Below are 26,813 nucleotides of genomic sequence, written 5' to 3' on the forward strand. Positions count from 1 at the left end.
CCCCGGGGATAAAACATCCGAAATATCCGAAGTTTTTTATAAAACGTTCCCATCCTGAGAGAGAGGGGGGGGGGGGGGGTCGACGGGCCCTATGAACCTCTAATGATAAAGGCAAAAAAAAACACAGAATGCATACAATTTCTTTGCCGAGTGACACTTGAGAGAGTCACCGATTTCTATCACTCCGTCATAATAGGATTGCTCCCTTTGTCGTTCTACTTCTGCTCAAAAGTCGTTCTGGTATCTCTTGTGTCCGCAAGTTCCCATACAATGCATGTCATATGACTCTATCAAAAGTATCATCAACGACGTCATAGTTGGTTCACGGTCTCAGCACAGAGCGTCGCCCTTGATCACAAAGAAATTGACAGTGATAACAAAAACATCGATATTTTTTGTGAATTATTTGTTGTGAAAACAAATGGCGTGAAATGGGAGCATAGGCCCATAAATCGTAAGGGTACCCGTATTGGAACTGTACGTATGAAACCAGTCTTGTTTGCGTTCTTGCCACAGCCAAGCAGACACCTGTAAGACAGACAGGTAGGTTTCCAGTTTATTTTTATTCTACCAAATAGTAAGGCCTATTGCAAGACATAAGTCTACTTTTACCTGTATAATCATGACAACTCAGCGGGATCCAGAAGTAAGGATTTCTGGATGTGATATTTAGATTGCATTATTTCATGTCTTTAACCAATTCGTTTTGCCTTTTAGTGCGCAAGCTGCAGCCATCCAGCATGGATGTTTTGGTTTAGAATGTTAGGTAAAACATGATTTCCATGATATGTATTTTTACACTGACAGTATCTTTACCCTGTTACCCATCAAACCCAAACAAAAGTGCACTTTCCGTCTTTCTTTAACCAGTTATGATTTAGTTCTAACATTCTAGTATTTTTTGATTGCCTTCTCACCTAGAGCATGTTAGATATAAACATTTTATTTCGAAATATAACATGTCTTTTATAGGCGTATACATAATTGATGGTATGTCTCTTTTTTGTTATATGAGTATGCACGGCCCAATACTGTGAGCTTGTACTTTCTATGCGTTTCGCTCTTTATTTTTATTTAAACTTCGATTAAAGTTAATCTTTTTCGAAACTTTTTTGCAACTAAAAAATACTTTTTCATTTTGAACAGTCGATAAATCGTGTAATGAGGCTACAACAGACTCTGGAATTTTGTCCCCATCAATGTACGTGAGGCATCATCGTTAGAACTGTTTAAGTCCCTCCTTAAAACCCACCTCTTTTAATTAGTTTCACTTTCCAATACTATACGATTCTATTGTGTTCTGTATGAAATCATACCCCTCGGTTAATTTGCATTATCATATTGCGTTCAGATTTTTAAGTCGGATTGTGTTCTTAGTTATTATGATTATATAAATTTACATACATGATTATCGACCCGTTATATTCAAGTTGTGTATTCGCCGATTATCTCTTTATTTGTACGCATAATTAATAATCAATTTTTCGTAATGGTATTTTCACTTTCAGTTCCTTTGTTGTTCTTAATTTACTGAAATATCTTGTATTATTTTCTCCCCTTCTTTCTTAGCGCTTTGAAACTTATGTATAAAGCGCTTTACAAATGTTGTATATTATTATTATTATTAACAGACGAACTATATATCATTGGTAAGGCAATGCAGAGGAAAACGGGCTAATCCAAATCCTTCACAAACAAAAATAATTGATGTTAAGGTTCAGACAGGCGATTTAAAGGCTTTGTGGATGTATGCAAGCAAGTTATCTCATTTAGTTCAGAAATACAAAAAAAAAATCGTGTGATACGCTCGAAAACAGACAGAAAAAGGGGATTCATCTATCCTTGTATACCTTTACGTTTTGTTCGTTCTCTTTGGAAAATGGTCGGATTAAGGTAAGCCCCAGAAACCATTAAGTAATCACACAATCACCGTGAAACTCGTCTTTCAGTTTCAAGAAAGGTAGAAATCTCGAAACATTTCTAAGGACTCGTAATCTGGTTTAATTCACATCCTTCCAATCCAGTATCATCTTAATCGAAATAACCCCTCTGAAATGCTTAAAGGAAAAGTTCATTCTGACAAAGTAAACTGTTTTGTTCAAAAAATGAGAAAAGTTAGAGGAAAGCTTGATGAAAATCTGTCGAAGAATAGCGGAGTTATGACTTTTTAAACTTGTGATTTTGTGACGTCCCAGACGAGCAGCTCTTCCCCATGTCGTGTCATCTATGAATTGACAAAAAAGGTCATTTAAAAAAATGAATTTGATTTTATCTGTACGATAAATATATCACCAGACATATCATTTTACATCCCCTTCTATATTCTATTCGGAAAATATTTGTATTTATCACATTTCATTACAAATTTGGAATTTAAATTAAATGGATTAAGCTGCTTACACACAAATTTCAAATGCTAAAACTCTCCCATTCTTTGATGGATTTTCATCAAACATTCACCAATATTTTCTCAAATTTTCCTGCTTTTATTCAAACCAACCATATCGCCAGGGTGAAATCTCCCCTTTAAAAATAGGCAATGTGTACTGTCTTAATCCTGCCCCCGCTTTAAAATCTACGATACCAAGTACCCGTCTCACTCTAGGATTAATATTTTTGTCCCTTTACCTTTGCGAAGAGATGAAATCATACAAAAAGAAATAAATCCCTATTGTAGCTGAAGTTTGTTATGCGTTTCCCCCGTTTCCAGTCACGATGGTATTTGAGTTACCATAACAGAAACAGAAACTCTCATCATGATAGATTTTGTTCATAAAAGTATCATCAAATTCACTAGCCTTCGGAGGAGACATCTCTATTCAAGGACATTTCGTCATTCTTGATTGATTTATAAAAAAATGTAACAAATGATTGAAATAGCAATGGTATTTGATATTTACGTGGGCTAAAGGTTTGATTGCTTCGTCCAATATTCTGTTTAAAGCTAAGCGGTAAACAAATACTCCATAATTATCAGAGTTGGTTACCTTTCTAGCAAGTTGGGCAATGTTCATGAATATATTGATATGTGTCCGAATACCAGATCAATGCCAAATGATGGTTGCCGATTATTTACCCATGTGTTGTTTGACACATAAAAGTAACATGTCAGTTCAACAAAGTAAAGGAACAGAAAATATATTTGAGGTATCTTCTTCTTCGTCCTCTTCTTCTTGTTTTCTTTAATTTACCCTTCGTCTTCTTTATTTCCTATCGAACTATCTTCCCATTTAACTACTTTCTTCACCCTTTCCTCTCCGTCCTTTTCAGCTTCTTCTTTTTCATTTATTTTTTTTCTAAAATTCTTCTTTTTGGTTTTTTTCCCCTATTTCTTCTTTTAAAGTTCCCCCATATTATTTATTTCTTATCGATCCTTTTTCCTTCTGTTATCATTATTCAGTACAGTCTTCTACTACTTCTACTGTGCTATACGGTAAAATTACAAATTCGTCTACTAACACTAACAACTCGTCCACTCACCACATATTCTACCTTCATTTAGTCTAATGCCATTTCGTCCACTTTTTATGTCTAACAACCACTTGGTCCGATAATTATTTGATCCAATCATCACTTCTTCTAATCTTCCATTCGTCTATGACCATTTCGTCTCATAACCAGTTATTCTAATATCCGTTTTATTTTCATTAATTTTGCCCAGATTACAATTAGTCTAATTAGACCAAATGGTATATGGACGAAATGGCTATTCGACCAACTGGTTGTTAGACGAAATGGTGAGTGGATGAAATGACCATTAGACTATGTTGAAATTGGACGAACTGATAGTAGACTAAATTAAAATAAACCCATATTCTGCTGCTGCTGCTGCTACTACTACTACTACTACTACTACTACTACTACTACTACTACTACTACTACTACTACTACTACTACTACTACTGCTGCTGCTACTACTACTACTATATACTACTACTACTGCTGCTACTACTACAACTACTACTTCTACTACAATTATACAATCATAAAAAACTACTATTTACTGCCATGTACATGATGTAACAATGATATTCCAATACTATTTTTTATATTATATCGCAGACATGGCAAATGATCCGTATATCACATACATACCTTCCTGAATCAATGGTACTACACGCAATATCAACAGTTATAAATTTATCTACAACTGAGGTTGGTTCTTAGTATTTAGTACACGCAGAACCAAGACAGCTATTCTATCACCTTAGTAACGGTGTCAAAAGTCAAACTGAACCTGATCTTCGAAGGATCATATTTTAGTCGATGGGTAATGAAAGTGAGAAGGGTAACAGGCGATCAGGATGTGGGAACTGATTTATGTTTTTTTAAGATGGTGAAATAGAATATTACCAAGATAGTAAACGCCTTCCTTATTAGGTATAGTGTCCGTTTAATTAGTAGTGGTGTGCAGTAACAAGTGTTTCGGATACATTACTCGGTGACAAGTGGAAATAAAATTGTTGTCTCCTCTTTTCTTTTATCTGAGTCCTACACCGCCGGCAACACTGTGTTTGTATTCCGACTAAAACTGCAACTTACATTTTCAAGTATATCTGTATAGAATTGTTTTTCATAATTATTTCTTAAACTTGATTAAACATATCCTGGTGGGTGCTACATAAAGCTGTTAAGAGCGACTTTAAGAACGACTGGTGATCCTAGCTTTCTTGAAGAAAATGGTGTAATTGACCATGGTTGTATCTGCTATATCAGGATATCATCTTGATTATTTTGCATCTGTATATCAATTAGAAGTTGCCAACCTGTATCTGTAAATTGTGCATCATTATTGTGTTAAATTGTAGTCTATATTTTGTTTTGATATATGAGTAATGAAAAACCACTTGAATCACAAAATTATGAATTTTTATGAAAAATTATACTTAATAATTGCCATGAAACAAGAAGAAGGGGGGGGGAGGAGGGGGAGAAGAAGAAGAGGTAGTCGAAGTAGAATTAGTCATGGTAATTGTATATGTTAGTAGTAGTTATTTTTGTAGCTCAAGAAACAGTAGTATCATATCATTATCATCATGTTATGTTAATCACTGTCATCCTGAAAAAAATAGAAATATTAGTAGAAATAACACAAGTAGCAGCGTTAGAAGTAATCCTAAAGCAGCAGCGGTATGGGTCGAATATCATTCCCATCGTTGTGAAAATCATCCTCATTAAACAATACTACAGAAAGAAACATTCTCATGTATTTTTTAGATTCGCAATGATTGTGTTTACCACTTGAGAAACCTGTTAGAAATCTTATACGGTTTTAAAACCTCGTTCTAAACACCCAACAGTCATACCCCCACAATACCAATACACTTTTGTTTATTTATTTTTCACCATGCATAACAATAAATAAATTGACAGAATATAGTGTTATATTGATGATAATAATGCACAGTATAGGAATTAAGCATAAACAAAAAAGTAACTTCTCTTTCTCCATCTCTCTTATTTCTTGTGCCCCCCTTTCAATTAGGAAGCATATACCTTTTTATAACATTTTGATCGCTAGGAAGAAAATGTTCGTCAAATTGAGATTTGGGAAAACACATTAGGACTACATGGATTTCACACAGTCTTGTATGGAAATAGTTATAAATCATGAATACCGTCTAGCTGGTGTCTATCTTCATATCTATGTGATTGAATCTCAGCTTCAAGCATCATGACTCTTTCATTGTAGAGAATGGCGCGTCTGGTGTAACCATAACAACCGGAACTAAGCAAGCCACTTCAGTTGTTCTAGCAGGTGCGCAGGGATTGTATCGAATGACGCTGAAAAAATAATGAGTTTTTAATGAACACATCGGATAAATTTCTATAATGAACTTTTTTTTATTATTCGTGCATTCAATATAGAAAGAAGAACCCTATTCTTTCCCGATCATCTTTACCCCAACACAGGGGCGCGCGGCACCAGGGTAGTTTGAGACAGGGCCTTGAGAGGGGCGTCCTGAAGGCGACGACATTTTTTTCTTAATCCAAAATTTGGGGTATTAAAGAGTGACACGACCCAGGCCTTTTAATGTATAGATATCTTTTTCCCTTCTTACTTTTGATCTCCTTTGAAATTATAGAGGACCACTTTATCCTCATGTTCCCTTGTTTGGCCACCTATTCGGGCCCGACATGGGGTATAGGTATGGTTCTTGAATGATAATTTCACGTCCTTACAGTCCTTCTGTATATTAAAGGCTGAGACATTAGTTTCTGCATCATCCGAGTGCTTAAGAGTTAAGTTTATCCATTATTTGATATTTTCATGTACTCCTTTTGCTTCTCTATTCAGTTTGTACCCTCCTTTTACCACCCCTCCCACTCCCCCTCCCTTGAAAGGAGGAGTCATATCATTGCTCAAAGACGGGTTGAAGGCCTGAGGGAACATGTTTACAATGGTTTCTAATAAACTATGATTAATCTACGAATCTAATCAAATGTTTTTATATATCATCAGTATTACTTTATTCAGTTTCCTATTATTTATTCATCCGTGTATTCAACAATGTTCTGATGCACGATTCTTTTTTGCCTCTTTTGTTTTTTTATTTTGTTAATTTCGTTATTACATTTGTGATTAAAATAATTATTTTATCCTACCTATGATCCCATTGTACGTTTTTCGTGGTTTATTGTGCCAATCCCAGGGGCGGCGGAACGAATTTTAAAGTGTGTGTGTGCGTATGAAGGGGGGGGGGGGAGCCTGCGGCCCCTATTTTCACCTCAAGATACCTTCTCTAAAATCTCTGTTTAAATGGAACGACTGACGATTGGGGAGGGGGGGGGGGGGTAGAACCCGATATGCATATATTGCTGGATGATGTTACATCTGTTATTAAAGGGGGACAGTGCTAAAAGCAGGGCAATGGCATTGCAGGGGGTTTCTAATCATGCTAAAACTTTTACCATTTCCATACACTGGAGTTTTCTTAATTATTGTCCAAAGTTTCTGAAATTAAAATCGTGATTTTATCAAGATTTGTATAGTCTATCTGTACTTGATATTAGGGAATTTGCTCGTTTTGAGGATTTGTGTTACGTGATTATATTTTTGACAATATTTTGTTGTACGCATATAAATGTTGTTGAGTGTAATAATGAACCTAATGTGATATCGTTATACAGTTTTTGTATCAGACATTATATAACAAGGTTTAAATGTTGCACCGTAGGTAATCAGGGATCGTTTGAATACACCATGCGCTGGTGCTAAACAAGGTCTCTACGTACACAATAATTACGTAGGCCTACTCCTGCCTTTAACATGAAATCGGTATACCTCAGTCTCACCCTGCCCTTGTAATAACCCGTTGCAATAGGATACCCTGAATCCACCATTATCTGATTCATTGTGTCGGATTTCCCTCCAACGAGTATTTCTTGTCTTTCGGAAGTATATAGCACGATATTAATTATGTGGTTGATATTAATATCTACATAATATTGTCTATCACTTCCACCCCTAGTAACACATTAGTTTTCATGCTTTCAAACTAATTTGAGAGACATTTCCGACTGACCAACGACTTGAGAAATTGTGTGCAAATTATAGCTTTTACCATAAATCAGAATTTATATTCTCATCCCGTCTCTTGCTCGTATACTGCGCAGTTTATAGAAATGTATAATGTATTCCATTCTCCTTTGTTTTCTTTCGTTTTATTTTAGTGATATTAGTTGGTCAATGGATGGTAAATAGAAACTGATCGATACTACATCGGTTGCAATCGATTCATTTGATAAAGAATAGGATACAACTCAGCTGTGAGGAAATTCTTTGGTATTTTTTTAAACTTTCAACGGAAACGTTCAAGATGTGTACTATCAACGGTATTAAGGTGTTGCTCTTCATCGAAAACTTCATATTTTGGGTGAGTACTGACAATCATTGATGGCGTAGTCTATTCAAGCAAGAAACCAATCGTTATGTTTTCTATCATTATTGTACTATTAGTATTAAAGACATTACCATGATTACAGGAGCCGCGGAACGGTTTGGAAATGTGAAAAAGAGGACGGGGGATGACCGTGCAAAACACACAGTCGGATGATAATTTTTTAGCGTTTTGTATACACTTATTAAAGCAAAAAAAGTACACCCCTGCCTCCCCCACTACTCCCCTCTCCGGCCCCGCCGCACAAGGATCATGTTGTCAGAACCTAAGTCACATTTACCTTACGGAGGCCGTACGGCGAGTCAAAAACAACTGTTTTATTCATTTTAATTCAAACCAACGATGTAGCTATTACAAAAAAAATGTTAAAACGGCCGTTTTCGACTCGCCGTATACGGACGCCGCGCCGTCACGAAGCGCAAATGTGACCAAGGGAAATAACGGCGGCATCAAACAGCATTGCAATTGTCTCTAATGCCCCACTCCCCCCATCAGTGAATATATAATATTCGCTTCTATCTTGAGTCAAGGGTTGTACCAAGATTCGATGTGAAATATTATTTCCCCAATAGGGAATAACACTCCCAATGAATATAAACACAATTGGACGTGTACCAGATATCCAATTACATGAATATGTGCATGAATGAAATTGCATAAGTACTTACAAAAGATTGAAATTGAATTTAATGAAGTTTTAGTTTCATTTCAAGTGATCAGAAATGCATGGACAAACGTTAAGTGACAGAATTAATGTCTATACTCTGACTCTTAGCAAGATTGAAGTAGTTTTGGAGTAACACATTTCTGCACTGCTTAAAACCACACTTGTGTATCTAGAATACCCGTGTACATTGGTAAGTGTTAGCAAATTAAAGGGATGGTCCAGGCGGAAAGTATTTATAAATTAATAAATAGAGTAGAATTCACTGAGCAACATGCCGAAAATTTCATCAAACTCAGATAACAAATAACAAAGTTATTGTATTTTAAACTTTAGCAATATTTGTGAAAACAGTCGTCATGAATATTCATTATGTGGCCTGATGATGTCACATCTCTTCTTGTTCTTTTGTATTGAATTATTTAGGTTTATTCATTTTTTTTCCTCCAAGAACTAGAAAAATTGGATTGACTTCTAGTTTAGTGCATTGGATATTTATTGCTGCAACTTATTTCATTATAAGGGTGACATATTATTCACACAAGTATGAAATAATGAAAAAATATGATTTTATGTGATAAGAAAACGGAAAGTGTGGATGTGACATCACCAGCCCACCTAATGAATATTAATGACGACTGTTTTCACAAAATATTGCTATACTTTAAACTTCAATAACTTTATTATTTGTTATCTGATTTTGATGAAATTTTCGGCAATTTGCTTAGTAAATTCTACTCTATGTATTAAAATATGAATATTTTCAGCCTGGACCATCCCTTTAAATGTTATGAAATATTTGAATGATAATAGACACAGGTCGATGTTTTCCAATAGTTTTAGTCAGATACACTTTTTTCCACCAACGCGCTGATTCGATGGACGAAGAGTGATAGGCCGTACTAAGTTCAGGTAATACGCAGGACGTGTTAAAAGGAAAGTTCACCCTGACGAAAAGTTTGTTGTAAAATTAGTAGAGAAAAATTATTGGTGAAAGTTTGAGGAAATTCCATTAAAGATTAAGAAAGTTATTAGATTTTCAATTTTTTTTAAAATTTTTGACGTCATATAGAGCAGCTGCTCCATATGTTATGCCATATAAAGTCCATGAATTAAAATTTTTAATAATGATAATAATAATAATAATGGTGGCTACTTATATAGCGCACAGGTCCACCTTTCGGTGCTCATGGCGCTTCAAGGAAAATAAACAGAAAACACAACAGTAATAGAAAACAAACAAGAATAGAATTTCAATTTTCCTGAAAAAAACACAATACTAAATGTTAATGGGAGATTAAATAAGTTTTTAGCTTGGACTTGATGTTTCTGTAGATGAAATTTGACGTAATTGGATAGGCAGTTGATTCCATAGCTTTGGTCCTATAACAGAGAATGCATGGTCCCCCCATTTGTGTTTTGTTCTGGGTGTCTGGAGCAATAGGGCATCAGATGATGAGCGAAGACTACGTGAAGGCTGATATTTTGAGATAGAGCTGCTGAGATATGTGGGGAAGAGAGAATAAATTGAATGATGTATTAGTAAAAGAATTTTGAAGGTGATTCTTTTACCAACAGGCAGCCAATGTAGGGACTGGAGGATTGGTGAGATGGTGTCATACTTTTTAGTGTAAGTTAGGAGACGGGCAGCAGAGTTTTGTAGACGTTGAAGTTTTGTCAAGTCTTTTTGTGGGAGGTTAGAGAACAGTGAGTTTGAAAAATCTAAACGGGAGGAAATTAAAGCATGGATAAGTATCTCGGCTGCAGGTTTAGACAGTGACTTTCTGATGAGACTCAAATTACGTAGTTGATATCTAACATTTTGTTGGACTTCAGTGATATGGTTCGAAATGTCATTTCCTGATCAAATATAACCCTAAGATTACGGGCTGTTTTAGACGGAGTGATGCAAGAGCTACCAAGATGGACATGACATGACTGAAAGTCAATTTTTCTAAGCATAAAAATGGTTTGTGATGACTTAAAATGTTTTTTTTTTCCGGAGTGGGTGTGAACTTTTTCTCTTGATGTAATGAAGGTATAATAAGAAGCATTTTTAATTTCTTAGAAAAAAAAAACGTTTCGTTGATTTTTTTTCCTTCACGATGCAAAGGAAGCTGCTCGCATATGACGTCACCAATAAAAAAATCTAATAACTTTTAAAATCTCTGATGGGTTTTCCTCAAACCTTAAGCAACATTTTTTTTCTATTTTTTTCAATAAACTTTGAAGTGAGCTTCCTCTTTAATTCATTGTCAGATCGAAGCTCCTTGGTCAGATTAAACCATGCTCCTACCATGTTTTTTTTTGGTTAGTTTGTTTGCCATACTCGTTTCTTTATCCCCAGTATGTTTAGAAAATAGATGTTTTCATGTTTTGTTCACGTTTCAGCTGTTAGGAACTAGTCTTCTGGGATTAGCTGTGTATATTTTAGTGGCTGAAAGTGTACCTGGCATATTACAGATATTTAAAGGAGCTACGGTAAGTTGCTAAAGGCCCCCCCCCCCCCACCTTTAAGGACAAGTCCAACCCAACAAAAAGTTCACTTGAATAAAAATAGAAAAATCCAACAAGCATAACGCTGAAATCTTCATCAAAATTGGATGTAAATAAAAATTCCCCCCCCCTTTGGAAAATCCTAGGTACGCCAGTGCTGAGGTCCAAGTTGCGCGTATAACTGTTTTGTGGGGGGAACAAATAAGCTTAAAAGTGTCATAATTTTCTTTTTCTACATCCGATTTTTATGAAATTTTTTAGCGTTATGCTTTTTTTTTTCTTTATTTGGTCGAATCGAAATCTTTCTGGGATGGGCTTGACGAAATGTTACTAAAAGAGAGAGAGGGGAGGGGGGAGACAGCAGACAGACAGAGGGGGGGGGGGGGGGGGAGTGGAATGGGGAGAATAAGTGATAACCTCAGGAAAACCCCGCAAAAGTGCATTCTAATTTAACTAGCAATTATGAAAGTGATGGAGTGAAGCACGGAGTGAAAATGAATTATTAATACATAATTAAGTAGTTTGTTATGTTAATTGCTTCATAGCTTCATAATTGAGTCATGTAAAACCGACTGTTGGAGGTGATAATTAATGATCTGATGATCGCTTCACTCTTCACTGCCATACCCCACTGTATTGATTCAAAAGATGTTATTTGGGTTGTGTTTTTGAATGACACTGTTGAATTTTTTTAAAATAAAAAAAATATGAAGAATATGGAGACAGAAAGAAAGAGAATGCTCTGAACTAGATCTCATGAAGAGATTATATACAGTGATTAACGTGATTAATAACAGATATTATGTAAATTTATGATCGTACTATGGCAATGCTTGAGGCAGGAAATCAATACTCAATCGTAATAAAAAAAATATTCTCCGGTTTGATAAAGCTTTGTATTGTTTTTCAGCTTTTGTATTTATCGAATTATAAATATGTTGGAAGTAGAATGTCTGTTAGTAGTATTCACTAATTGTAGAAGTTCTATCTATGATTTTTTTCGTAACCATGGGTTCTTCAAAACGCGATCATTTTGGAAAGTCAAATTCGAATCATAATTCAGATTCCAGCTTACTTGTGCAAATCTCGGGTATAGGGCGGGAGTGAAAAGATAGGGATACACCCCCACCATAACTGTTCAGTTTAAGAGACAACCTCTGTAAAAAAAAATAATAATAAATAGATAAAATAAATAAAGTATACACTTTTCAAGAAATAAATATGGTTTTTGTTTTACTAATTTTATTGATATGGATAAATTCATTTGACTTTTTCTTTGAACCTGTATTCGTTAAATTTCACTTTAAACGATTCCTCTCGTTCAGACGCTTCGCTTCCTCGCACTCCTCACCCCACTTGAACATATTATCTCGGCCACTAAAAGATCACACGCTTTGGCCTTATTAAATAGGTTATGTCAACTGCATCACCAGAGTGTGGTAACAAATGGCAATTTGTTTTAAATTGTAACTTGAATCGTATATATCGCTTCAAGGAAATAAAATCAGTTACTGGTCATGCTGGTGCTTATCCAGATTTAAGAATAGCACTTGATTTATTTTTGGTGTCATAACTTTAATTTTCAGCTCACAGCTATGATTTTTTATTTCTTATACGGCCCCTTCAAAGAAATACAATAGTGAGACAACAAATATTCATAAAAAAGTTAAAAGATAACAAAAAACTCTTACAACAAACAGGTAAAAGGCAAGAATCGAAAATAAAATGTATGGACTAATAACATGGCATGAAAATACTCTGAAAGGTCGGTTTGTGAGATTTTCTGAAAATATAAAATAAAAAAGAAACCTTTTTCATACATTAGCAGAGATTACAAACGTATCAAATGTTTGTATTGTGTTTTAGTCATATTTCGTGATATGAATCTCTTTCAATTTACCACAAAACATTATTTTGATTGTCACTACAGACTCTGTGCTACGTTGCTATTGGTGCCGGTGCATTCCTGTTTTTCCTTGGTGAGGATTTTGTTTTAATTTTTTTTCGAGCTTATATTTTGTAGACTGGTGAATTCAGTACACAACACGTTACACAGCAATCAATCTCATCCTAATTATCGTTCACCCAACAGAGTGAGGATTATCACATAATGATTGACTGTCATAGTGCACCATTCTTGGAAAGAAGTTTCATGTTATGATTATGACTATTATTATTATTATTATTATCATTATTGCGATGATTTCTATGGCGATGATGATGATGATGATGATAATAATAGCTAGTTTTATATACTGTAGCGCTTTTCCCATATACGGCTCAAAACGCTCCAGCATAAAGATTATTTTTATGATGATGATGATGATGACGAGGATGATGATGATGACGACGACGATGATGATGATGATGATAATTATAATAATATAGTTATAGTTTTATATACTGTAGCGCTTTTTCCCCAAATACGGCTCAAAGCGCTTTCCAGCATAAAGATGATTTTGATGATGATGATGATGACGACGACGATGATTATGATAATGATAATAATAATAGCTAGTTTTATATACTATAACGCTTTTCCCATATACGGCTCAAAGCGCTTTCCAGCGTTAAGATGATTCTTATGATTATGATGATAATAATGATGATGATGATGTTGATGATGATGATGCATGATGATGTTGATGATGATGATGATGATGATGATGATGATGATGATAATGATGATAACAATGTGTATCACCACCATTCTCTAATCTTAGGTCTCGTCGGATGTTGTGGAGCTGCATATCACAATGACTGCCTCTTGAAAACGGTAAGTAAAACTTGCCTTTGAATGTAAAAAAATATTAAAAAAGCGCCCTCCTAATGCATTTGGTTAAACATAATGATGGAGTGTATGATGAAAGTTAAAGGAGAAAAACTAAAAAAAGTGATAACGTTGATTGCCACACTGACCGTCTTGGGGTGTGTTGCAAAAAAAGAACTGTATTTGATAAAATAATATAAAATCACGTCGGATACGTGGTTGGACTAGTTAGTTTGCCCCAATTCTTTGGCGGCGAAAGCATAAATGCTTATAGGGGGACGACAATTGAGGGGGTTGGGTCTTCATCATTTTTGTTTATTATATATTTTACTTGTAGTATAATTATTCCCGGGAAAGTCTTTCCAGAAATGGCCTTTGACCTCTTTGTTTTTCTTGTCAGAAAATATTATTTGTTAGCCGAGATCCGCCTCAGGCAAACGAAAAGTATAAATTTTGATATAATTTACCAATCTCACTCTTTATACCTGATATAATTATTTTCTACACTTGAATATGATTTGCAACATGCAAATTTCTTGGGTAAAATATCGAAAAATACAACGTAAAGTTTAGGCAATGTTTTTCACCTGATATTTTACACAGCGAACATAACTCTTCCAAACACATGCAAACATGGAAAATCGAAGGTCTTTGGTGATATAACTCTTTTGAAAATGGCACCAAAATAATTCATTGTGTAACATGTGTAACAGCCTATCTCATATCAGCTTAAAGGACAAGTCCACCCCAACAAAAACTTGATTTGAATAAAAAGAGAAAAATTCAACAAGCACAACACTAAAAATTTCATCAAAATCGGATGTAAAATAAGAAAGTTATGACATTTTAAAGTTTCGCTTAATTTTAACAAAACAGTTATATGAACGAGCCAGTTACATCCAAATGAGAGAGTCGATGATGTCACTCACTCACTATTTCTTTTGTTTTTTATTGTTTGAAATATGAAATATTTTGAGTTTCTCGTCATTGTCATGTGAAATGAAGTTTCATTCCTCCCTGAACACATGGAATTCCATTATTTTAAAATTTGTGCTTCAGGCAAGGAGGTCCTAATCATCAAATTCGTAAAAATTGATATATTGTATTTTTCTTTCCTGCAGTATATTTTTGTGTTGATCCTTTTGATATTGGCGGAGATCGGAATTGGGATCTACATTGGACTGGGCTTCGGTGAAGAGCAGGTAAGTCAAATTATAATTTAGACGATAAAATCCTGAGGGATGGAGGTGGAGGGGGGGGGGTGTACTCACATTTTGTTTCTTGCGGGAATGTGCCAGTTAACCTGCCGCCCTTTTAAACGGTAAAAATAAAATCGTAATTTGAATGATGATTCCAGTGCAAAATAAGGCTAATGACGAATATATATCGCACGTGTGAAACCAAACTAGAACATGCTTAGAATCACGAACGCTAATCACAGTCACGGTTAAAATAGCAATCATTATTACAATGATGATTCGAGATTCACGTGTGAAAAGACCCGTAGTCCTAAGATTACTCAGAAGCCTGTATAGTTTCTCTCCACTCAAGTCAGGGATTACTAGAGTTCCGCTTTCACCTTGTCAAGAGCCGATAAAATTCTTCGATGATCTCTATATGGTATACCGATACACAGGTGTCGTCTGTTCTGTTTACACTTTAACACACTGATGTTTTATGCAGCCTTTTGTCACAATGATCTCCGAATGTGCGATCTGGGTAAATTTTTGGCCTTTTCACACGTGAATCTTGAATCATCATTGTAATGATGATCGCAGGGGTTCGTGATTCTAATCATGTTCTAGTTTGGTTTCACACGTGCTAAAAAAAAAATCGTCATTAGCCTTATTTTTTCATTGGAATCATCATTCAAATTACTATTTTTTACCATGTGAAAGGGCGTTTTGTTAAAAAGGCATAGTGCTCACAGAATAACGTAGATATTATATTTAACGTTTTGACATTGTGACTCACAGACTAGCAACGTCTCCATAATTATGTGATTCGATTTTTTTAATGCCATTTTCTACAAAAGAATGAAAGTGGTTGTATTTCAGACACACTAGATATTCAGACTGGACACAATTCCATACCCCCTTCTTTGGAAAAAAAAAATCTTCATCATGTTCCTTAAAATAAATGCAATTCATGGATTTTAAATAGAGGAGCTAGCTGTTGCCATTATGAGTCAATCGTGTGATATTTCAAAATACCGCGCCCGTAAAACTAGAGACCGGACCCTCCCCCCGCTTGTCTCGAAAAGGTGCGTTAAAGCACCTCTCCGTTCTCAACACAACCCTTGGAGACAAGCGAGGAAGGGGAAATTTTTCATATACCCTTATCATATCATCATGTTATCTAAAAAAAAATACTTTTCATTCTGAACCTTTCACTTCATTTATGTATTATTTCCACAAATCTGCGACGCAAAAAAAAACTTACAATAACATAATTATGCTACACAACCCTTGCATACATAATATATGGAAAATAATTAACAAGCATTCTCTATTAGTATGCTACAAGAAGAAGTGCAGAAATGTGGAGGGAACCTTAAAAGAATAATGCTTGTAGATAGGGTTCCCTTATCTAAATCATTTTTTTTTACAAATGATTTAGATGACATTTGAAATAAAAACCCTGATGGAATAGTCAAATTATAACTTATTTGGTGCATGCACAGGGGTTGAATGTTTCATTCTAGGAATAATTATGAAATATGAATTATTTTATTAAGTGCTTTTTAAGTTGAATTATTCCTTCAGTACTCTCTGTAACGTGTATGTTCTAATATGCACTGTAGTGATGACACTAGTTGAGATAATAAGACATTTAAGGGAGTGTAAAAAATGCCTCCTTTATGTTGAAAATTTGAGAAAAGGGCTTTTCTTAATCCTTAGTTATGTTAGTGTAGAACGCTTTAGATTTTTTAATGTTTCAAAGCAAATGATATTTTAAAAGTTATGTTTACATAATATTATTTCCTTTTCAACTGTAAAATTAGATAAGAAGCATATGGAACAGCATCGATCAGGGCAGCAAAGAAATCGTCTATGACACGGTAAGTCTTTGAAAAATGATATTTCGATTATTTTAACCTGAATAGATTGGAAATGACTAGTAAGATCACACTCCGCGATTGTTTTCATTAGAAACATAAATGAATGTCGTATCCAATGAAAATGACAATTATCACTGCGCTCGCGCTTAGGCGATGGTCGAAAAGCGCTCTACGGCCGCTTTTCACCAAAATTGCAGCTCCTTGTAGCAGATCAATGCGACCGGAACGGCGTAACGAAAAATATGCGAAGATTTGGAGCGGATTTCTTTCTTCTTTTTTCTCGATAAGAAGAAAATGCTATGCCTTAGAGCGGCTTTCTTTGTTCTTTTTCTCAATAAGACAAAAATGCTATGCCTTGGAAAGGAAATTTGAGTGTAAAAATGGGGGTCCCCTCCGCGGCACATACCCACTATGCATTATATACTGAGTGCCCCCCCCCCCCCCCGGAGTTTAAAGGAGCGCGTCAGTGCCTACACCATATCCAGAAATTTCCGAAACAAACATGCATTTTATAGGTTGACTTTACTGGCTTTCCATAGTTGCTGTTGATTGGATCAAAAGACGGGTCCCTGGACTGGACGGATGCAAAATCGCAGTTTCATCCAAGTCCAGTATGGACGTTGTTATCTTTCCTAAATTTAACGTAGAGGGACACAGACTCCCGATAAGTGCTATTCTTCTATGGCCACCCACAACTCAACATTTCTCCAAAAGCTAATGTTTTTAAAATGAGATTGGATAAAATTACTAAAAATAATTGTTAATAATGCCGCGAATCATACCTTGGTACCTGAAAGACCGTCAAACATGCTTCATTTCCTTACAATATAAAGATATTTTAGCCCCCCCCCCCCGTAGGAATTGAATTAAACTAAATGGGCTGCAGCAAAATAATTGATAGGTTTTCTTGAACAACTAACTAAGTCCCAATAGAATACTCAAAGGACCAAAATAATGATCCTAATTCATTGGTCTTATTTGAAGAAGTCCCAACATATTATGTTCATGTGATAAATAGTTCTCAGATGTGCATTATTGATTTTACATGAATTCATTTTTATGTACTACGTCTATTAAGGGTACGGTCGGGGGGGGGGGGATCCCCGATAATGACCGAAACTAATTAGTGATGGTGTGCATCCCTAGGTTCAAGAAAATGAGAGTCGGTCCCTTTAAGTAAGCTGCGTGAAAGGTAGCTTTTTCTTTTCATCTCCCAATCTGCTTTGATATAATCCCAACAATATAAAATTGTATTTAAAAAAGTATTATTGGCAATTTGCATACCCCTTTATCATGTTTTATAATACAGGTTTATCTCCCCGTAAACATTTTCTTTTTAACAGTTCAAATGTTGTGGAGTAGACGATCAACTATGCGTTACTGAAAATCCTACTTATGAGGTAAGAAACGCATAACTTCTTCAAATAACTTCTTGTAATTTTCGGCCAATGATAATGTTCCCCTTGAATTTATTTTTATATATTTTTTTTTTATGTGGATGAGATCTGTCATACACTTAAGATGCAAATGCTGATTTTAATTCGGGGGTTATATAGATAAACTTCCAAGTTTACATTATTTTTTTTTTAAACTTACTCATTCCAATTTTGTGAACAAAACGCTGTAAACTAACATCGTTTACCACCTCACTCTTTCTAAATTAATAAAATCAATTGCAGGTTGGCTGTATCGGAAAGCTTCGAAATGCTTTCAAAGAACTAAACATTGTGACCATTTGTGTGGCAGTTGCGGCAGCCCTGTTACAGGTAGGAACTATGCATCTGCTTAAAAACATCTATAAAGGCAAGGGTTAATTGAGCGAATCCTTCCCAATACCATGGATGTATGACACAAAACCCAAATTTAATATGTATTTAGTATATATTTTATGAACAAATTTAAATCAATTACGATAAAAAAAATTGACTTAAAGACAGTGCGTCCCCCCTAAATTAAGGTGGACCCCCTAGAATTTTGGTTGATAACCTGTTTTTTTTTTTTTTTTGGGGGGGCTTGTCCATTTTTTTTACGTGTGTCCATCCCAAAATTTCAGGTGGACCCCCCTAAATTTTTTTGGCTTCCGCTGCCAATGGAGTGTGCAAAGTATGGGGGGGGGGGGTATTCAGTTCCCCTACAAGATGGACGATTAAGATAGCCGAATACCATTGGCTTTTCCCATTTTGATCAACATGTACTATCAATTCGGTCTAGTTGCCTTGTGGTCTAATATGTACTTGGTGTAATACCCGCTAATTCTTACATAGTCCAATGCCCATGCAGTTGGTGTAACTATATATATAATTTACAAATAATTATCAACTAATTATTTCATTTTTACTTTTACAATATTTTGGTTCATGAACAGTTCATCTAACTATTTGGACTAAATGGTCTTAGACCAAATGGATAAAATAGAAAATGGAAAAAATAGCCTAACTGAACATTGAGCAGGATGAATGGGTTAATTGGCAATTAGCCCATTTTTAAGTAGACGAACTTCTTGAAGGCGAACTAGGATCATGTGGGATGTGACTATTATTTTCATTATTATTATTATCATTATTATTGATATTATTATTATTATTATCATTATTACTATAAGTATTATCATTATCATTATTAAGATTTTCATTATTATTATCGTTATTATTATTATTATTATTATTTATCATTATTACTATTAGTATTATTATTATCATTATTATTATCATCATCATCATCATCATTATTATCATTATTATCGTCATCATCATCGTCGTCATCCTCGTCATCATCACTTGCATTACAAGTATCATTATCATCACTATTGCTAAAATACCTTTTCATAATTATTGTTAACTTCTTCGTCATTCCTAGATACTTGCTATCATCATGTCATGCTTTCTGGCCTGCAACAGAAAGGAACACATCGAAAACCAAGTCGTACCTTTGCGTAAGTATTAATTAATCCACACCGTTTAAAAAACTTATTTAATCGGTCACTATGTAAAGAACAAAAGGAGATACATCTTTCCTTTCTTCATTAGCTTATTGTGATGCATTTTTATATAATTACAATTACCTATAACTATTATGTATCTTGATTGTATAAAACAATAAAATGATAAATGGACGCTATTAGGGAGGGTCAATTGATATCGGCAAGATCCTCCCTTAACGAAGACATTTTCGAAATACAATATTGAATATCAGCTGTTTGCTATACAATCAAATATGTTACTCTGTATATGCGGCTGTGGTGATTTTTTTTTGTCTAGATGGGGGTACGGAGAAGGGGGGGGGGGCAGGGAGAAATCGCCTGGCAAACATATCGATTTGCCCCCATCCCTATTAATTTTGACAACTTTGAAAATAAGATAATATATTAGATGAAAACATGTTTTAAAAAGTATTGGAAGCACTTTAAACTATATATAAAACTTGGCTTAAAATGCTATTAAATCTACAAACTTGTCACTTTTTCGCTGTGCTTTTCGCCTGAAATTCTGTATCATGATTCGGCGCCAAAAATTTTGGACATTTTTTTCAGACAAATGAGTCGCAATTATCCCCAATGAGGTCTGAAATACACTAAAATGCAGTCCTTTAAAATGTTCTATTGGGGTTGAAATCGCCATCATCCTGTTTAATTGCTTTTAAAAAAATGTATGTGGCAAAGGTTTTCAAGTTCAGATTGATTGCAATGTGATGACATAAGAATTGAGACAGAAAATGTTTTTACTTTTTTATGACATTACAAATTACATTATTATTATTATTGTTATTATTATCATTATTATTATTATTATTAGTAGTAGTAGTAGTAGTAGAAGTAGTAGTAGTAGTAGTGGTAGTAGTAGTGGTAGTAGTAGTTGATATAACAATGATGATGATAATAATAATAATGATAAAAATAAATCTTCTTCCTCGTTCGAAAATATTGCATTGTGAATATTCTTTGCATGTCAATCATGTTTGGTATGCTATTTCAGAAAAAATAAATCTACAAATTTCATTTCGAGTTTAAACACTTTTAATCGTCTCATTTTTTTTGTTATACAGAGCCACGTGGAGGATATCGGTAAAAAACGCAATGGAACAAAATAATAATAAATGATTATTTATGAATTAACTAGTTGCGGAAATTAATACAAATAAGAAATAATAATTCGGGTAATTTATGCTCGGTAAGTGGATATTTCTAGAAGTTCAATGGTGAGAAATATCACAAAGTTACAGTTTCAAGGTAAGTCGCAGTGAATAAAAAGGTTGAAGATTAAACATGAATATGAAAGGGAACACTTCTATATTCTATGATGGTGTGAAAATGACCTTGAAGATTGTGAAGCAAACTTTATATTGCGAAATCATAACAATTACAAAGCAAAAAATTTACAACTAAATTTAGAAATCAGTGATGAATGCTATATATCACTTTATGAAAAACTGTTTTATTCCAAAATAATTGGTATCATTTTTACCAGGAGACACTTTTTTATACAAGAGATCCAAAATCAACGCCATATATTGCCTTTTTCATTTTTTTTTATTCATAAAAACACGAAGAGCAGTACCGTAAAATGATACCACATTGTTTGGGTTGAAGTTCTTCAAAATTATGATGTATAATTATTCATAGTTCATCTAAAGTAGTTGGCCTTTTAGAGTAATCTTTTTTTAAACTCCTGCGCCTGAAATGTTTGGTGTGCAGTCGAGATTTTTTTATTTTTGTCGGATTTGTGTATAGTGAGTGAATTAGCAGAACATGTTTGTGCAATCGTCTTTGTGTTTTTTTTTGTGTTCGAATTTCATATTCTTATTATGAAATGTTCCTTACAGAGGTATGACATGGGAAAAGATTCAGATTGTTCTGCGATTTCTCGCAGGATATGCAATACAAAAACTCCGGATGATTATTCAAAGTATGATCATGATAATACTTGGTGTACCGTCAAACCGCTATATACACTCTTTCTACTTCACCATGGAAACCTTCAGAAGTTTTGTGATATTTTGTCCGAGCAACATAAATCATCCTTATTGTTTTTAATAGGGTTTACAATGAAAATATCGTGAAAGAGTGCTGGTTTTAAATTAATCAATAAGTTGATACAACAAGCCGGTTTTATACCAATTGCTTTATAAATATAGGTTTATTTTCTTGCTGTTCTCAGGGGCGACTGGAATCCAGGATTTTCCAAAAAAGGGTTCAGAAAATTCTGACAAAAAAGGTCTTCACTTAATAAGTATGCCAAACATTTCAGCTAAAAATATTTTCATGGCTCTCGAGGGGGGGGGGCGGGGGCATGGGGCGGATGAGCCCCTCCACTTGGATCCGCCAATGGCTGCACTGATATGATGCTTATTTGTAGCATCATGCCGCCAAATCCTATTGGCATTTTTGTGTGCTTGTCATGCATGTATATTGCAGCTACTTGATCACGTTGATGTTATGTTTATCATTGGTTCTTGATTACATATGAAAACTCTGTTACCCCCTCCCCTCTCATTTTTTTTTTACAATTTAAATTGAATTGTGATATATTATTCTTTCTAACTTTTCCGGCTTACGTTATATTTGCATTTATACCTTATCTTCGGTACTGTATATTGTAAATGGCTGAACAAATATTGTTGGAGAGTTGTTTTTGACAGTCGTCGAGTTTATTTAGGCGTGTGAAACGATATTAAATAATACATTGTGTCCTCAAATGGAGTGATTTTGTGTGATAGCAAATATCGTGTATATAATGTTTATTTATCAAGTTTATAGTTTATATTGTGTTCTTGTATATAAAATAATGAATAATTTAGTTCCAAATTATTTAAAACCTTTAGTATGTAAATGGCCCGTGAAATACAGGACACGGTTTTCTTTGCGACGCCCCCTTCAGCTTCCCAAAGCTAGAATTGAATATAAAAGAAAATCTTTCGCATACTTCGGACCCAAATTATTCAATGCACTTCCTTCAAATTTACAAGCCTGTACCTCCTTGTTAGTTTTAAAAAAAAATATGCAAAGCCTTTCATACGAATTGATAAAGAGCGAAATAAAATTCCATTGATTTACAATGCTATGTACTTGTATGTTTAAATTGTCACTTCCCACTCTATATTTTTGGTGTTAATTGTTTCTGATGTTAAATAGTTTGTATTTTGTATTTATGACGTTGATTGTTTTTTTTTATGTTATATTTTATAGTTATCTTAATTGACATGTATTTAAACTGCAGGGCGCCTTTGTAAAGCAGTTTTAAGAACTGAACAGGCCTACCCTGCAGTATAGAATAAATGAAACAAAATAAATAAATAGGAATGATTATTGGCAAATAAGTTATTGCAAATTTGTTGAAAATCTGTTTGCGTACGCCTAATATTATTGAGTGTTTTGTAATCATACATTATGCAAGCGTGTGATTTGAACCCCCCCCAAACAAATATCATTAAATACACGTATGCACATTAACATGTATATAGGGCTGAACAACATTGTTAAGGTCTGCAGAAGGAGAGGAGATAAGCCAATGACCAAACAAAAATCGTTATAATTTTTAGAAATTCACGTTTTCACTTTTGATCAGTTTCTTTGATCTAGGATAGCAAGTATAATTATGTATTCACACTATAGCAAATCTAAAATTTTAATAATTTTACATATTATTCGGTCCAATTAGCACGACAATGTTGAATTTACATAAGGCTGATGACAAACACAACAAATACAAGATATTTCTCATTTGTAACATTCTTTGGATGTCGCTGAGCTTTACTGTTTTGATAAAAATACTTTGTATACTATATTTTCTGTTTGAATAATGAAATTGCAGTGTCTTTCTCATGCTAGAATGTTGTTGTTTGTTTCTTATATTTTAGCTTATAATGTGCTTGTTTTTGTGCTTTGTTTGTTTGGGGGGGTGGAGGGGAGGGGGTTTGGCGGGACTTGGGTCTAGGAGGAGAAGGAGACACGTGGACGGGACGATCGAGACAAGATCGAGATACATAATATACTCATCGCTAATAGGTATTAGGGCCAAGGGTACCCGAAGCGGGGAAGGGGCAGAGGGCGGCATATATGGGCGTGGATGGGTAAAGGATTGTGAGGTCCAACTTGCATGGCACAATGTCAGTAATGCTTGGGCCATTATTATGGCAACTATTTACGAATAAATCTGTGAATTTCGTACAGGATTAAACACCGAAGTCTAAATTGTCAATAGAAAAGAGTTAGAGGAGAGGAATAGGTGAAACTTTTTGTTGTTAAAAGAAGGAAAGGCAAGGGCCGGGAATGGGGTAGAGAAATGGGCTAAGAGAAGAAAATGAGGGGCTTGTCAAAAGATAAAAAGTTTTAAAGAACAAGAAGATAAAGAAGAAGAGGAAGAAGAACAACAGTAAAATGGAGAACAAAAAAGGAGGAGGAGAATAATAAGCAGGAGAACAGAGAGAGCGAGAGAGAGAGAGAGAGAGCAAAAAGGAAGAAAAAGATGAGAGGGGGCAGGGTGCCAGAATTAAAATCAAATTACATGTAGTTAGAAATAAGAACAATCGATGAATTTTCAAGGCACATTCTAACTTTTACCATATCAGAGGACTGATAATGCACCCAAAAATTTAATGAGATTGATTGTGCACTCGTATTCTTCTCATTTTGGTGGCGTCGTCGTGGTCTAGTGGCTACGACTCTCGTCTTTCACTCTGCGGGATGTGGGTTCGATTCCCAACCATGGCGTATTTTTCTTCAGCAAGAAATTTAACCACAATGTGCTGCACTCAACCCAGGTGAGGTGAAAAGGTACCCGGTAGGAAATCAACCTCGAATGGCGGCTCAACTACAGCCTGGATGATAATATTATGATACTAAATGTAAAGCGCAATAAGTAGCTGCGCTATATAAATGGTCTATTATTATTATTGTTATTATCATAATTATCATTATCATCATCATTTCACACCACAATTAATTTTGGGCCTTTTTCGGGATGAGGTGCAGAATCAAAGATTTTTTTACTTGAATTTTTACTGACACAAACCATAGACCTTACTGAGAGTCAGGACAGGGAAATAGTACATGTTTCAAGGGAGGTAAAATGAGATATAGGACCAGTCATCAGCGTTTCATCAACATTTTCGTCCGACAAGGGTTAGTTGTCAGATCAGACAATTTTCATTGATTTTGATTGGCTGCGAAGCATCATTATTATGGCAACTGTTGTATAAAAAAATAATGTTTAACAAGTCCTTTTATGAAACGCTCGCTTGATCTCCTGGCGTAATTTCGAAGGTTCGTTTGTCACGTTAGTCCGAAAACAAGATAAGGTTCGTTAGTCCGAAAACGGAATGAGGTTCGTATTTCCGGAGGTTCGTTTGTCCGAAAACTAAATGAGGTTCGTTAATCCGAAGGTTCGTTAGTCCGAAAGCGAAATAAAGTTCACTTATCCGAAGGGTCCGTTAGTCCAAAAAGGAAGTAAGGTTCGTTAATCCAAAATGAAATAAGGTTCGTTTGAAGTACTTATTCTATTCATGTATACCATGAAGTTCTCAAAATATTCCTTTTCAGGTCTGATCGTAAAAATGTATCAGGTGGCGCTGCGTGCTCGCATTTTCATTAGTATGCATAGGCCTACTTCTATATGAATTCTAACAAACTACTAAGGCCTATTCATGACAGTTTATACAAAAATTTCAACTCGCACTTCGCGCTCGAAGTAATTAGTTAGTTCCATACGCGCCTTGTTCATAATCACAATTATTGCATAGACTGTTCAATATTTAGGAGGAAATTCCCGAAATTTCAACAAATAAATAAAATAGCTCGCTTCTCGCGATCGCATTATTCAATCAAGTATATCTTGTTTATGAGCATAAATCTAGGAAGTCACTGTTCGGATTACCCCTTAAATAAAAAAACAGCTTTGAGCAGCCGCTTTGGGAAAATGTGAATGAACCCCCCCCCCCTTATTTGGCAAAAGCTCGATCTAAATCTGTGTAATTAAATGTGCATATTATATGCATACAGATATAAATGTAATTTGAAATAAGACTAGTGTGCCCCTTCCCCTTATTCCGAAAACCTGGCTACGATGGCTGCGGGTGGCTTTTTTTGCCCCGCCCCAGCCAAAAAGGGGGGTGTTTGAGGACTTAATCTGGTGCAAACATTAACACCCCCCCTCCTGCGCAAAGAGTTTTTTTAGGTTTATAAGTGGTAAATATAATGGATCCTTAGTGGACATTTTGAAATTTGACAAAACAATTTCAAAATGCATCAACATGCCCTTAGCGATAATTAATTTGATAACTTCTATGATAATAATTCTACTCTTATACTTTGTTTTGTTAATAGTAGTTTTCTCGCTGAACAGTGGCGTACCGTGGGTCACGGCATGGGGGGCACCAGCAAAATTTTTGAGTCATTTAGGGAGCGCGCGAAGCGCGCTCAGTTGTCAGGTATACTAACCTAATAGAGATATTTTGTGGACATGCAGTGCCATTAAACGGATATGTATCTCACTGATTGAATAATGAGAGCGCGAAGCGCGAGCTGAAAATTTTTGATATTCAGAGCTAAAAAGGGACATTATAAGCAATTTTGTTTTAATCATGATACGTAACTGTCTCGCTAAACAAACAATGCGAGCGCGAAGCGCGAGCTAAAAATTTTGTATATATTGACCCTAAACAGGGAAATTTTAACGACTATATTTCAGAATCCATTAGGAGTATAAATATCTCACCATAGTCATCTAATGCTAGTACCATCCTTTGCAGATTTTGTCAGAATTACATCTAAACACAGTCATGAAGCACCTTTGGTAGTCATTGTAATCATGATTATCAACCGCATCTTACTAATCAAATCCTGCCATCGCGAAGCGCTAGCTGAAAATTTAGGAAATTCAGACATGAAGAGAGGTATTCTAAGGCGTGTTTGTAGGAATTCCCTAAGA

At 34.9% G+C, this 26,813-nt stretch overlaps 1 protein-coding gene across 2 annotated transcripts; it reads left to right on the top strand.

Moving 5' to 3' along the window:
- The first annotated feature begins 178 nt into the window (after window positions 1-178).
- Window positions 179-22,586, top strand: LOC121424413 (tetraspanin-8-like). Of its 2 annotated transcripts, XM_041620102.1 has the most exons (11): window positions 184-543; window positions 7,676-7,878; window positions 10,958-11,047; window positions 12,993-13,041; window positions 13,786-13,838; window positions 14,954-15,034; window positions 16,837-16,893; window positions 18,237-18,293; window positions 18,573-18,659; window positions 19,750-19,825; window positions 20,935-22,586. In XM_041620102.1, exons 2-11 carry the CDS (start codon window positions 7,822-7,824, stop codon window positions 20,955-20,957), a joined length of 630 nt encoding a protein of 209 aa, XP_041476036.1. In that variant the 5' UTR covers window positions 184-543; window positions 7,676-7,821; the 3' UTR covers window positions 20,958-22,586. The 2 variants fall into 2 exon arrangements, with proteins under 2 accessions (XP_041476043.1, XP_041476036.1); XM_041620109.1 differs by lacking the exon at window positions 18,573-18,659 and having other exon boundaries at window positions 179-543.
- The last annotated feature ends 4,227 nt before the right edge of the window (window positions 22,587-26,813 follow it).

This window comes from Lytechinus variegatus, chromosome 1 (genome assembly GCF_018143015.1).
Source record: "Lytechinus variegatus isolate NC3 chromosome 1, Lvar_3.0, whole genome shotgun sequence".
NCBI classification, from domain to species: Eukaryota; Metazoa; Echinodermata; class Echinoidea; order Temnopleuroida; family Toxopneustidae; genus Lytechinus; species Lytechinus variegatus.

What these genes read in the sequence shown, in the direction of transcription:
- LOC121424413 (XM_041620102.1), top strand. Translation starts at nt 7,822, where the DNA reads ATGTGTACTATCAACGGTATTAAGGTGTTGCTCTTCATCGAAAACTTC. An exon ending in TCGAAAACTTCATATTTTGG is followed by an intron (nt 7,879 to 10,957) that starts GTGAGTACTGAC and finishes TTCACGTTTCAG; the next exon opens with CTGTTAGGAACTAGTCTTCT. An exon ending in ATGACTGCCTCTTGAAAACG is followed by an intron (nt 13,839 to 14,953) that starts GTAAGTAAAACT and finishes TCTTTCCTGCAG; the next exon opens with TATATTTTTGTGTTGATCCT.